The 15,346-nt window shown below is 38.3% G+C and overlaps 1 protein-coding gene across 1 annotated transcript; it reads right to left on the bottom strand.

Annotated features, from left to right (window-relative positions):
* Positions 1 to 14,181: 14,181 nt before the first annotated feature.
* Positions 14,182 to 14,905, bottom strand: LOC118613582 (endogenous retrovirus group K member 5 Gag polyprotein-like). Its single transcript, XM_036235852.1, is given in 2 exon segments — positions 14,182 to 14,241; positions 14,243 to 14,905. Coding segments are annotated over 2 exon segments (723 nt in total).
* Positions 14,906 to 15,346: the final 441 nt, after the last annotated feature.

The following is a 15,346-nucleotide window of genomic DNA, read 5'->3' as shown; positions in this document are numbered from 1 at the left end:
CGTTCTGTGTGTATTCTTAAGGAAAGACTGATTTTACTGGTAGCATTTCAGACATCACATTTGGCCAGCAAGAGAATCGCAGCTGGGAAAGAAAGGATTCTTAACAGGACCATCATATGTCCATACCGATATCAATTGTCATTATTGTCTTCACATAGTTTAAGAGCTATGGATGACTTTATTTAACTGTCAGAAACTTGAAGACATACAGAAGCTACATAAATATATTAGGAAATCATAGATTAGAATCACAGTAATATCACTTAGCTTTTCAAGGAAGAACATTTACAAATTATGAAAAGCATTTATTTTGTCAGTATAGGTAAAACACCTAGACCAAATGCATGGCATATTGTAGGTACTTCATAATTTAAAAAAATGGAAGAACAGAAACTTAAATTCAAAGAACTTTTAAGATATAACTTGTAATAACAACCCATTTATGTGTGTATGGAGGTGGAAGAAGGTTCAATTTCAGACAACCCAGCTCAATATGACAGACTCAGTATATTAGAGGGCATATTATCAAATACATTGCTATAAAAATGGATAAAATTAATTTTACACTACAGTGCTCATTCTAAACGTGTGTGGTTGCTGGAAGAGCTTGACACTGCTGGTTGAATAAAAAGTGACTTTTTAGTCTTGGTATTATACCAAGTTTGCATCCTCAGAGAAATTAAGCAGAATGGTCACATTTTATCCATATGAAAATTTATGTCACCAAACACCCTGTGTTATCACCAGCAAGTCAGCAGGAATATTAGCCTCTGCTAAATTGCATCTTTGGAGGCCAGTAGAGTAAACCTAGGTAAGTTGATTAGGGTTTGATTGGAGTCTTATTGAAATTCTTAACATTAACTTAAGAATATTTGCATTTAGTTTATCATTCCCAAGTGAGTTGTTGCCCATAATAAATAAATAAATAAATAAATAAATAAATAAATAAATAAATAAAATGTGAATTTAGTATATATAACATATGCAGTATACATATTATATATAATATATACTGAATATATTATATATATATTGTGTTTCAGTTGATAAATCAATGGGTTTGTATATTTCAAAGAACAAAAACTACAAGTTATATTTTCTGGACTATATTCTTTATCACTAAAAATAACAAATACTCCAATGAAGATTATCTTCCCTCAAGTGCACTCTGGCCTGGTGACATGTTTAATACATTATTTATTATCACAATGTAAACTGTAATAATGATATTAAATAAGTTTGAAAATTGTAATGTAAAATATAAACATTAACTATAATTAACATGGCATAATTTTCCCTGCAAAAACAAACTGATGGCAGTATGTCAAACTTCAAAAACACTGTAGATTCCTATACTAGAAGGCTTCTTCCTTTTTTTCACCAATTTTTCTTCTTCCTTTCTTTTTCCTCTCTTACTACTTATCCCTTTCTCTCTTCCCTCTTTTATTTATTTATTTTTTATCTCTCCCTCTCTTTATTTTTTTCACTGTGTCAGGTTTGAGGATACAACAATAAATGGTATTGTCCTCATGCTTCTAACATACATATTCTAAAAAATAAACACACAAACAAAACACAGGTTTACAACTAAAGGTCACTTTCGTTGCTCAGCCTTTTGCTATAATTTATATATTTTATCCTAATTAACCTCCCCATTACAGATTCTTCACTCTAAAATCTCACCTACTTTATACTAAAGCTAAAATATTGTGTGTGTGTGTGTGTGTGTGTGTGTGTGTGTGTGTGTGTATTCCTCTACCCACAAATCTTTAATGGCTCTCTACTTCTTTAAAAAAAAAAAAACAGTTAGACTAGCATGGAAAGCGGCAGACTAGTGAAAACCAAGGTTCACCTACTCCCAGGTCTGCACTGAAATTACAACCAAATTATAAAATAATTAACTTGTTGAATCATCTAAGTCCAACTGATGGTAACACCTAGGTCTGATAATATCAAGGAGCCACATTGAAGCCTATAGGAGGAGCAAAGTCACAAATCGGGCTAGACCCACACCCTTGGAAAGTGGAGGGTAACTGGGAGGAAAAGCAAGGCTGCAGAGGCTCTCCTGAAGGAGAGGGGGATCCTGGTCTCATTTAGAGGCTCCCCACTTTGGGGTCTCAGCCCAGGGAAGAAGAGATTCCAATAACTCTGACTATAAAAACCAGAGAGGATTCCGGCCATCTGGTGAGATGGAAGGAGACTGAAACCCTAGAACCCCTTTTGAAGGACCCACACACAGACTTTCTGACCTGTGGACATTCACCTGGGACACCTGCGGTGGGTCAGAGGCTTGTGCAGGATCCATACTGAGAAAATCTGCATTACCTGGCACCAGAACAAGAACTGGAAGGGAAGCCACCATTGTGCCTTAGTCTGACCCCACTACCTGGCAATCTACAGACCGAGCCAGCTTGACTGTGCGGACCCCTCCCACAGAGCCATTTGGAAGCTGCTGGCCCAAGGAGATCAGCCCCCCCGCCCAACCTGCAGATTGCCTGGGCTTTTGTTGCTGGATGGCTTCCATACCCTGTCTAATTCAGGGTCAAGCATTCTCAGTTGGCAGCCAGCACTGTGAGCAAGCATTTCTGAGATTGGGTTAGGCAGATCCCTGCTGCGAACACCAACTTAGGCAGATCTCAGGGATCTGTGGGCCAGTCCCAAACAACAGGTGGGCTTGCTGTGATCTGGGACTTCTGCTGTAATTCATGGGAATGGTTACCAAAATTGCAGCGAGACCGAAACTGTATTGGTCTGTTTGCCATTGTCTCCCTGAAACCCCACCCCACCTACCTACATATTGCTCCAGGCAGCCTACTGACAGTGAATCACCACCACTCTGCCTCCCCCCTACAGATCTCCCTATCCACACCAGCAACAAACTTTGGCTAGCACCGGTAGCAGGCACTGCTACTTGTAAGAGTTGCAATATTGCATCCAGGGATCACAGAGGTCTGTAGGACCACCCCAAACAGCAGCTGCTCTCACTGTGATTTGTGACAATAGTGGGACTGCCTGGGTACAGAAGTTGCAGCAAAACTTAGGCTGTACTGGCCGGATGGACCTTGTCTCCCTAAGACCCCGCTTTACCCAAGCCACAAATAGCCTCCCGTGCCCTGCTTGGCTCTGAGGTTGTGCAGTCTGCTCAGGCAATAATAGACCTTGAATTGTTCAGTGAGCATATATTGGGGAAAATAGTTGTGGGCAAACCATTGCCACCTGTACGAGCTGCAATATCTCTTGAGGGGCTCGCAGGGGTCTGCATTGGCTTGATGGCCTTTGATTCCCTGAGCTCTTGCCCTATCCAATACACAAAGTGCCCACCACATGCTGACAGGCAGCTGCCCCTGCATTGGAGTATTGCATTCAGGCCTGAGGTGAACAGCAGCTGACATTGCTATGATTTGAAACTTGTATAGGGAGTCACAGAGAGTGCTGGGATATAAACTGATGCTTCAGTGGCAGAAGGAAATAGACCCAGGAGACTCACAGGGTTCCTGCGTAACCCAACATGCATATTACTCAGAGGCTCTTCCAGTTTCAGAGACTTACAGGCAACTGACAGGCAATAAGTATCAGGCCTGAAGGAGCACTGGTCCCTCTGCTAAACTGCCATAGGTCAGGGATGAGGAATAACAAAAAGAAAAAAAGGATTTTAAAAAATGAGGATAGTTTAAGAGACCTCTGGGACAATATGAAGTGTAAAATATTCCAGATGATAGGAATACCTAAAAGAGAAGAGAGAGAACAGGATTGATTATCTATTTCAAGAAATAATGACAGAAAACTTCCCTAACCTGGCAAAGGAATTAGACATACAAGTTCAGGAAGCACAAAGAGTGCCAAACAAAAGGAATTAAAACAGATCTACACCAAGACACATCATAATTAAAATGGCAAAGGTCAAAGACAAAGAGAGAATCTTAAAAGCAAAGACAGAAAGGCAGCTAGTTACTTACAAGGGTACGCCCACAGAATGTCTGCTGATTATTCAATGGAAACTTTGCAGGCTAGAAGGTACTGACAAGAAACATTCAAAGTAAGAAGAACGAGAATCTATAACTATATACTCTACTCAGCAAGGCTTTTAGTTAAAATGGAAAATGAGACAAAGTGCTTTCCAGACAGGAAAAAGCTTAAGAAATTCATCCCCAACAAGCCAGTATTACAAGAAATATTAAAGGGACTTCTGTAAGAAGAGAAGAGGTAAAAAAGAAAATAATAGAAATAACAAATATGAATAATGAAATGGCAGTAACTACGTACCTATCAATAATTGCTTTAAATGTAAATGTATTAAATGCTCCAATCAAGAGATGTAGGGCAACTGAATAGATAAGAAAAGAAGACCCATGCATATGCTGTCTACAAGGGACCCACTTCAGATCAAATGACACTCACAGACGGAAAGTAAAGGGATGGAAAAAGATATTTCACACAAACGGAAATGAAAAAAAGCTGAGGTAGTGATACTTATATCAGATAAAATAGACTTTAACACAAAGGCTGTAATAAGAGATAAAGAAGGGCATTACATAATGATAAAGGGATTGATAAATCAAGAGGACATAACCCCAGTAAACATATACACACCCAACGTAGGAGTATCTACATACATAAATTATTGACTAACATAAAAGGAGAGAACAACAGTAATATATTCATAGTTAGAGACTAACACACCATTGACACCAATGGACAGATCTTCCAGGCAAAGAATCAACAAGGAAATAATGGGCCTAAAAGACGCACTAGACTAGATGGATTTAACACATATTTTCAGAGTATTTTACTCCAAAACAGCAAAACGTACATTCTTCTCAAGTGAACATGGAACATGTTCTAGTATAGACCACATGTTAAGACACAAAACAAGTCTCAATAAATTTAAGAAGATTGAAATCATATCAACTGTCTTCTCTGATCACAATGGTATGATCTTAGAAATCATTTACAAGAAAAAAATTGGAAAATACACAGACGTATGGAGGTTAAATAACATGTAACTAAACAATGAAAGAGTTATCAATGAGATCAAAGAATAAATCAAAAGATACCCAGAGATAAATGAAAATGAAAACACAACAACTCAAAATTCACGGGACACAGCAAAAGCAGTCCTAAGAGGGAAATTTTAGCAATACAGGCCTACCTCAAGAAACAAGGAAAAGCTCAAATAAATAATTTAACCTACACTTAAAAGAACTAGAAAAACAAGAGCAAACAGAGCCAAAAGTAAATAAAAGAAAGGAATTAATAAAGATCAGATCTGAAATAAATGAAATAGAGTCTAGAAAAACAATACAAAAGATTAATAAAAACAAGAGCTGCTTATTTGAAAGGATAAACAAAAGTGACAGACCCTTAGGCAGACTCATCAAGGAAAAAAAAAGAGAGGACTCAAATAAATAAACTCATAAATGAAAGAAGAGAAATTACAAAGGATCATAAGAAAATATTATGAGCAATTATATGCTAACAAATAAGACAATCTGGAAGAAATGGACACCTTTTTAGAAACATACAATCTCTCAAGACTGAGTCAAGAAGAAACAATATACGAACCGACTGATTACCACCAAAGAAATAGTAATTAGTAATCATAAACCACCCAAAAAACAAAATTCCTGGACCAGATGGCTTAATAGGAAAATTTTATAAAACATTTAAAGAAGAATTAACACCTATGCTTCTCAAACTATTCCAAAAAATTCAAAAAGAGGGAAGGTTCCCTAACTCCTTTTATGAGGCTACCATTGATTCCAAAACCAAACAGAGACAATATGAAAAAAAGAACACTATAGGACAATATCTCTTATGAACATTGATGCAAATATCCTCAACAAAATATTAGCACACAAAATTCAGCAATACATTAAAAATATCATACACCATGATCAAGTTGGATTTATTCCAGGCATTCAAGTTTGGTACACTATCCACAAATCAATTAATGTGATACATCCATTAACAAATTGAAAGATAAAAACCATATGATCACATCAATAGATGCAGAAAAAGCATTTGACAAAATCCAGCATCCATTTATGATAAAAAATTTCAGCACAGTAGGAATAGAGGGAACATACCTCAACATAATAAAGGCCATATATGACAAATTTACAGCTAACATCGTATTCAATGGGGAAAGGCTAAAAGCGTTTTCCTTAAGATCATCGACAAGACAAGGATGCCCACTTTCACCACTCCTCCTCAACATTGTATTGGACGTCTTAGTTACAACAATCAGACAAGAAAGAGAAATAAAAGGCATCCAAATTAGAAAAGAAGTAAAACTCTTATTATTTGCCAATAACATGATACTATATATGGAGAACCCTACAGATTCCACCCAAAAAACTGTTAGAACTGATCAATGAATTCAATAAAATAGCAAGTTGGAAAATAAATATTCAGAAGTCAGCGGCATTTTTATACACCAATGATGAACTCTCAGAAAGAGAAATTAAGAAAACAATCCCATTTATAATTGCATCGAAAACTATAAAATACCTGGGAATCTAATTAACCAAGAAGGTAAAAGACCTATTTCAGAAAATTGTGTCATTGAAAAATAAATTGAGGAAGATACAAATAAATGGAAGCATAGATTGTGCTCATGGGTAGAAAGAATGATCATTAAAATGGCCATACTACCCAAAGCAATCTATAGATTTAATGCAATTCCTATCAAAATACCAATGGCATTTTTCAGAGAGTTAGAACAAATAATCCTAAAATTTATATGGAGCCATAAAAAAAGCCAAATAGCTACAGCAATCTTGAGGAAGAACAAAGTTGGAGGTATCACATTACCTGATATCAAACTATACTACAAGGCTACAGTAATCAAAATTACATGGTAATGGCACGAAAACAGATACATTGATCAATGGAACAGAATAGAGAGCCCAGAAATAAATTCACACCTATATGCTCACTAAATATATGACAAAGAAGGCAAGAATATACAATGGGGTAAAGACAGTCTCCTCAATAAACGGTGTTGGGAAAATTGGACAGGTAGATTTTTAAAAAAGAAAAGAAACCTTCTCACACTGTATACAAAAATTGACTCAAAGTGGATTAAAGACTTAAATGTAAAACCCGAAACCATAAAAATTCTAGAAGAAAACATAGGCAGTAAACTCTCTGATATTGCTAAAAGGATTTTCTTTTCAGATATATATCCTCAGGCAAGGGAAACAAAAGAAGGACTAAACAAATGGAACTACACTAAACTAAAATGTTTTGCACAGCAAAGGAAACCATCAACAAAACAAAAATAAAAGTGACTGATTGGGAGAAGATATTCACCTATGATACATCTGATAAGAGGTTAATATCCAAAATATATAAAGAATTCATACAACTTAACAACAACAACAAAAACAAACAATCCAATTAAAAAATGAACAGAAGACCTGAACAGAAAGTTCTTCAAAGAGGAAATACAGATGGCCAATAAAGATATGAAAAGATGCTCAAGGTTACTAATCAGAGAAATGCAAATTAAAACCATATGCTATCACTTAACACCTGTCAGATTGGCTATCATCAAAGGATAATAAGTGTTGGTGATGAGGCGGAAAAAAGAGAATCCTCATAGAACGTTGATGGGATTGCAAACTGAGCATTTTACTATGGAAAAGTCTGGAGGTTTCTCAAAAAATTAAAAATGGATGTACCTTTTGACCCAGAGGTTGCATTTTTGGGTATTTACCCAAAGAAAAGCAATAATTGGCAAAGATCTATGCATCCCAATATTCATGGCAGCACAATTTACAATAGCCAAGATATGGAAGCAACCTAAATGACCATCAACAGACAATTGGATAAAGAAGTTATGGTTCATATATACAATAGAATATTACTCAGCCATTAAGAAAAATGAAATCCTACCTTTTGCAATGACATGGATGGACCTAAAGGTTATTAAGCTGAGTGAAATAAGTCACATAGAGAATGATAAATACCATATGATTTCACTTATACACTGTATACAAAAATTGACTCAAAGTGGATTAAAGACTTAAATGTGAATCTATGGAACAAAAAGAACGAACTAAGCAAAAACTGACTCACAAAAATAAAGGTCATTTTGGTGACAGACAGAGGGGATGGGGATTTGTGAGGCTGGGAGAATGAGGTGAAGGGTTAAAAAAGTATAAATTAGTAGTTGATATGGTCAAAGGAATGTGGAGCACAGCAGAGGGAATGCAGTTAGCATTAATACTCTGGCTAGGTGGAAAATCAGAGGAGAGAAAGAACAATTAAGGGGATCATTTTATAAACTATATAAATGTCTAACCAATATACTGTATATTTGAACCTAATTTAAAAAAACATAAAAAAGTTATAACTTTTGTATAATGAAAATCAACCTGAACTTGGTTTCTAATACTATTTTCCACTAAAGAAAACAGGTCTACTTAAAGAAATAGCTGATTCTAGAGCTCAAGTTATAAATAAACAAGCATGGAGCATTTTGGAGTGCTAGAAAGTAAGGAAGTGGTCAAAAACAAACCAAGGGGAGCACGTCAAAAGGACATAGAAGCAACAAGAAAACGAAAGTTGGAACAATTTCAGCAACCAAGTAAATAATATAGTACTTCATTATACCCCAAAGTACAAAAGAAATATCCATATGTTCATACTGATATAAATGAATGAATGAATGAATGAATGATTAAAATAAATAAACAAACAAATAAATAAATAAATGATAGAAGAGAATAGATAAATTTTCTGGACACAAAAATTCCAGATAACTTATGTAGATCTTGCTTCCTCAAGGAGATAAAACATAACTCCCGGTCTATGGCCATGCCACTCTGAACATGCCAGATCTCCTCTGATTGTGGAAGCTAAGCAGGGTCAGCCTGGTTAATATTTCAATAGGAGACCACCAAAGAATACCAGGTCCTGTATGCATTTAAAAATTAAAATAAAAATAATTCCCACCACTTAACTGTGGGCTATAGAAAGGATCTTCTTTCCAAAGAGTACAAATGGAAAGACAGGAAAAGAGTAACTTTACGTTGGAGAAAACTGCAAACGCTACTCAAGCAAATGGTCATGGTCAACATTAACAATGGTAAGTCAAGTTGATAATCAGTGTGTATCCCTAATATGATCTAATAAGAATGATGCCAAACCCATAACCTTATTTTATCCCTTTGAAAATTATCAAAATCATTAAACTAATTGAGGAATAGTCTACAAAATATCTGACCAATAATTTTCAAATTGCAAACTCATCAACAATAAAGAAAATTCTGATTAACTGTTATAGCCAAGAAGAGCTTAAGGAGATACAAAAGCTAAATATATGATATCCTGGATAAGATTCTGGGAAAGAAAAAAATACATTAGCTAAAAACTAAGGAAACCTGAATAAAGTTAGGACTTTGTTAGTTTAAAAAAAAATGAATGAATAAAAATTCCTATAACTGTTTTTTGAAATTACCAAAGTAACACCTACATGCTTATTTTAAGAAGTGAAATATCACAATAAAAATATACCAACATAGGCAAACCTACTCATATTTACCTATCTCCATCTCACCTCCTTGAGATAATCAGCAAAATAAGGAGTAAATTCACCAATAATTTTTTGCTCATATAAATGTATAAAACTATATTTATACATATGTGAACTTTACATTAAGAGAATTGTATTTTACACATTGTTCTCTATCTTACATTTTTCACTTAAGCATGTGTTCACGTACCCGTTAGGCATTACTCTGTCTTAAGTAAAATAGTTTCTTCTTTTGCATCCATTACTTTCTTCCTCCCACATATACCTGTACTGCTCCTACCCTCATCCACTTTACATTTTAATACATGTTAATGGTCTATACTTTCTCCATGATTTTATAACTATATATACAATACATATAAATATCTATAGTAATACATATATAAGGGCTCTTCTAGCAATTTTGGTCAGTATTTGTTTTACAAAATAGAATTTTATTACAAATTACTTCTCCATATATTACCCTTATTACTCAATCATTCATCATGAAAATTTCTCCAAGTCAACTGGTTACATAGTACAGGAGTTGAATAATGTGCTTTGGTAGAGATATCCAAAATTTAGATAACCATTTAATGGACATGCTATAATAAAATAGCTATATGTTGATATATCCTAATATAAAGGCACATTATTTCCATAAGGGAGATCTTTAGAAATTGGGTGATCAAAAAAATTCACACAAAATTTCAATGGTAATAGATTTTTACCTAAAAAACTTCCCAGAAGTGTTGTGATAATTCACCTATCAGCAACAAATAGCTCTTATCACTTTTTCCACTATGATAGATTAAAGGTGATAGCCCACTCTTTAGTTTGCATTTTCCTGATTCCTATTGAGTCTGAATGTCTTTTCACTATTGTACTGGCTATTTGAATTTGCTCTATATGCCTAGTCATAGACTTTCTCTAATTTTTTATTGAATTGATTGTCTAGTCTTCATAATTTAGAAAAAGTTTGTTAAATTTTATACATATTAATCTTGTGGTTTTGTAATGCACATTGTGTACCAGTACCCCTTGATGTGTAGCAAATCACCCCAAAACTAAGTGGCTTAAACTGCAACCATTACTCTGGTTTGAGTGTGAATAATGATTCTTATGAGAAGCCCTCCAGAGTGACTCCCAGGAGATCTGTGAAATAAAAGGACATGCTATTTTTTTCCTATATGCTCAAAAAACAGAAAGGGTAAGACAGAAACAGAATAACCATAGTGAGGCTCTCCCATTCTAAAATCTGGGCAACTGGTCATGCAAGCAGTCACTACTGCATGGTAAATCCGAAATCAAGCCTCACATGTCACTATAGTCCAGGCACAGAGACTGTTCCTTGATTAAGATCCAGTTATACTCCTTGAAAAAGCAATCTTCTAGTTATCATTCTCCATACTAACCCTCATCCTCTGAAAAGTCTTCTTTTGGATAAGAAATAGGCCATGTTTTCTGCTGAGTAGTTTTCTTACTCTATTTCTTGCTCATGGGAGGTTGGAGGCCAAAGGCTTACTTTGAACAGCTTCCATTTCCTTCAGTTCAAGTTTGTACAACTCTCTTAAAAACTTTGAAGACCTCTACATATCAGATTATGTTCCATCCCTTTAGACAAGTTACACCCACAATTCATTCTTGATTGTCTTCTGTGCTTTAGGCATGCCAGGTGCTATGAAGGCATCACCCTTAAGGTTCAGAGAACTAGTGCATCTGCTCATCACCCCCTTAAATCTTCCTGAGATTTCAGCAAAGGGTCGTATTTTTTATTTGGTATTTTCCTTATGGCTATTTCTTACTTTGGTATTCTTTTTGCCAGCTAGATAAACTGAAAATAACAGTTTTATGTTTTCTAATCCATCAAGTCTTCAGCCTCTCTATGTTGTCTCTACATTCTACTTGGGAAATAAAGAGTTCTTTTCTTTAGCTCATCTGTTTCTTGCACTACCTTATTCTACCCAGCTAATAGAACTCAACTGAGAAATTCAACATTCAGCTTGGAGATCTTCTTAGCCAGATCTACAAGTTAATTAAATATGATTTCTATTGTCTAGGTTAGACTAAATGATGATTCTTCTGATTGTTCTGTCATTATATAGCATTGGTCACCCATTGTCCCTCCTCCTAGAGCAGTTTGATCACTGCTTTTCTGAACTCTATCTAGTATCCTATCTCAAAATTGATGCTACATCATATAGACTTCTGTTTACCATATTTAATATAAATTTCTATAGAAGATACTTATTGCTGCAAAATAAAACAGGCTCTCATTTTTTTTTTTTTTAATTACTTATGATTCTAGGTGTCCCGGCCCGCGGGACAGTCAACAGGGACCTTAAGACAGAACGGGGAGGGGAGGGAGACAAGACGACGCAAAGAATGGAGACAAGACAGGCTTTTTGATCAAGTCTCGTTTATTAAGGCTCGCTGCAGGCTTATATAGGGCGTGATCGGGAGATGTTGCGTTAGCGGAGCTGATTGGCCAGAGGCAGTCAGGAGATACTGTGTAACACAAAGGGGCCGGGTGGAAAGATCCGCGGAAAGTCCCTTTGGCAGGAAGCGAAGCAGATACATCTGGGAGGCTTACGTGGCCTTGGCGGGAAGCCCTGCTGAGCAGCCATTTTCGGCCTGACAGCCATCTTAGTCAAAACAGGCCCCGACAGGTCCCCCTTTTTTCTTTATTAAATGGAAGGGGCCAAAACTTTCACAGCTTTGGAGCAGATAGACTGTGCCTATCTTAGGCGACTCTCTACAGACATGAGCCTTACCCGTCATTGGTACATGAGTGTCATGCAGTCATGCCCTGTCTTAGGTTGGTCTCAGTCTTAGAGAATTCTTACCCGTCTTTGACAACCAGCCTCTGCTTGGGGGGTCTTGGTGTTGACATCTTTATTTAAAGGAGGGACGTGGTGGTCAGTCCTCTCCTAAGTGGATATAGGCATCGCCTCTCTCAAGCGTCTCTAGGCGAGTATAATGAACCTGTATATGTTTTGCTTGTAAGGCCTCTATCCGTTGGCGAATGAAGGTCATGAGCTTCTGGAATAAAACTGGCCCTAATGAAAGCAGAATCAACAAGCCAAGTAGCGGGCCAAGCAGGGGAAGCAAATAGGGCAACATCCCATCCATCCCCAACCAAAAGGTGTTAGAGGTTATTTCTTTTCGTCGCCTTTCTAAGCTTTGTGTGAGGATGCCATGACTTTAATTTCTCCAGTATAATCATTATCTATTACTCCAGGATGAACAAATAGCCCATTTAGGGTGGCACTGCCTCTCCCTATCAGTAATCCAAAAGTGTTGGAGGGCAGGGGGCCATAAACGCCTGTAGGCAGGAGTTGTACCCCCGTCTCGGGGGCTAATATTGTGTCGGAGGAGCAACAGAGATCCAATCCTGCGCTACCTGAAGTGGCTCGGAGGAGGTCTGAAATTGTTCGGTAACTTTTGTCTGGGGAACAAACCTGATCGCCCCAAGGTTTGGACTCTTTTTGGGGGCCTGGGGCGGGCCCCTCCAGAAGTTTCCCTGATTCGGAGGAAGAGGATTACCTTGTACATCTGTCTTAGAATAACATTGATTTGCCCAATGAGCCCCTTTTTTACACCTGGGACACAGCTTTGGGTTAACATTGCATCCCTGACGGGGAGCGGTACAATTTTTTGCAAAATGTCCAGGCTGTCCACAGCTGAAGCATTTAGGATTATTAAGTAAGGCTCCGTTTATCGCCGCCCCGATAGCTAAGCCTAACCGATGACTGGACCCTATTTCTGAACAGAGACGGATGTAGTCCGAAAGACTCTCCCCTCTTTTGTGAGGGCGAATTGTTGCCTGGCAGGCGGAGTTTGCATTTTCAAAAGCCAATTGTTTGAGAAAATCACACTATCAGTTTCGGCACTGCCCAGAAGCCTTTCGGCTCCGGCTGAGCTGCTAAGGCGGCTAACAAACTTTGAATAGGGCTCTTCAGGCCCCTGTCTAATACTTGCTAGGGATGTTGTTGCGGCCCCCTTTTAAGGGAGCCTTTTCCAAGCCTTAGTGGCTGCATGATGTATCTGGGCGAAAAGACCAGCAGGATACTCAAGTTGAGCTTCATTAGTATCATAAGGTCTATGCCCTCTAAGTTTTTCATAGGTCCACTCGGCACTGTCGCCCCCGCCTTTAAATTGCGACGGGCAGTGTCTTTACATACTTTAGAAAATTCTGACTTCCATAAAACAAAATCTCCCTCTGTTACGGTGGCCCGGGCAAGATGTTGCCAGTCATTGGTGGTGAGCCAAAGGTCATCTAACGCCTCTAAAATGGAGAGCGTGAAGGGGGCAACTGGACCGAACTGTGAGACTGCCAATTTTAATTCTTTTAGGGTTTTGAAGTCTAGGCGTTTGTACTCGTGAGCGGGGGGGGGGGGGGTGGTCCTCTCTCTCTTCATCACTGTTTTCTCCCTCTACTTTAATAGCTGGCCGTTCAAGAACAGGGAAAAGGCCTAGGCCTACAGATTTCTTGAGAGTTTTCGTTTTGGACGGGGTCTTGGAAATGGCGGACTTAAAGTCCAGGTCTAACTTATAGAGTTCTTTTACTAAGGCATTACGCTCTTTTTGGAGCTGAACAGTTTTCCGTAATTTTTGAACCTGTTGCGACAGGTCTTCAGGGGCTGGAGGGTCATTAACTACTAAATTGTTAACAACCGGATGAGGCAGAAGAGGCGCCGAGGCGTGGGGTCCACCATCAAAAGCCGGCATCTGAAGATAGTAAGGAGGAGGGAGCGAAGGGGGACCGAAGCCCACGGACGGCCAATCAAGATTATGATACTTGGCGGTCTCCTTGTCCAGTTCTGCCTCCTCCTCGGGGTTTAAATGGTCATGAGGAGGAGAAGCCCTCGAATTGAGGGGTTGCAGAGAGGGATAAATAGACTTTGGCGGCGGACCCGAGGCCCCTGGCCCTTGTGGTGCCTCCTCATCTAGGGGCATAGTTATAGACACCGAATCATTGGTTGGACAGGGGGACGGAGGATTTTTCTGGGGTTGGGGTTTTAGGGGAGGAGTATTACATTGATGCTCTTTTTCTAAAAAGGAGGTGCTTTCTCTAAGTACTTGATCTACATCTGGAGTATGTCGGTGCACGCATAGGAGATCATTGATGCAGTTCCAATAGTTAAAAGCAGTTATGGGGACTTTATCAGGGCCAAAAGTTCTATAGTAATCGTTAAGAGCATCTCCAACCCTTTTCCATCTCTTTTCGTCTATCGTTCCTTCTTGGGGAAGCCAGGGGCACACATCATTGAGGAAGTTAAAAAATTTTACTAGATCTTTTTTCTTAACCTTTACTCTCCTTGATCGGAGTGATTCTTTGAGACCTCCGATAAATTTTTCTTGCGCACTAATCTCTTGCCCCATTTTTTTTTTTTTAATAGAAGTACTGCCCTGAGGCGAGCACCATGAAAAGGATTTTAGCCTAAAATATAAAACCTATTTCTTTGCGCCTTGAATTGTGTCTCTATAAACGGACACCCTTTTTTTCTCTCTTTGGGGCTCAGGCCCCGGGGTTACAACCCCTTATCTTGTCTCTTAGAAATCGCCCTCTTACCTCATCGGCCGTCTTCACGAGGCAGGCACTCTCGCGGCGACCACTTTTTCAATTTTCTTTTTTGGGGACTGCAGTCTATTTTTCAGGACAATCTCTCGCTCTCCGTCTCTCCGCAGCGTCGGGCCCCACGTTGGGCGCCAGTTGTCCTGGCCTGCGGGACAGTCAACAGGGACCTTAAGACAGAACGGGGAGGGGAGGGAGACAAGACGACGCAAAGAATGGAGACAAGACAGGCTTTTTGATCAAGTCTC

The sequence above is a fragment of the Rousettus aegyptiacus genome, unplaced genomic scaffold (genome assembly GCF_014176215.1).
Source record: "Rousettus aegyptiacus isolate mRouAeg1 unplaced genomic scaffold, mRouAeg1.p scaffold_m13_p_2, whole genome shotgun sequence".
Classification (NCBI taxonomy): Eukaryota; Metazoa; Chordata; class Mammalia; order Chiroptera; family Pteropodidae; genus Rousettus; species Rousettus aegyptiacus.
Note: the sequence above shows the minus strand (reverse complement) of the source record. Positions and strands in the feature narration are given on the sequence as shown.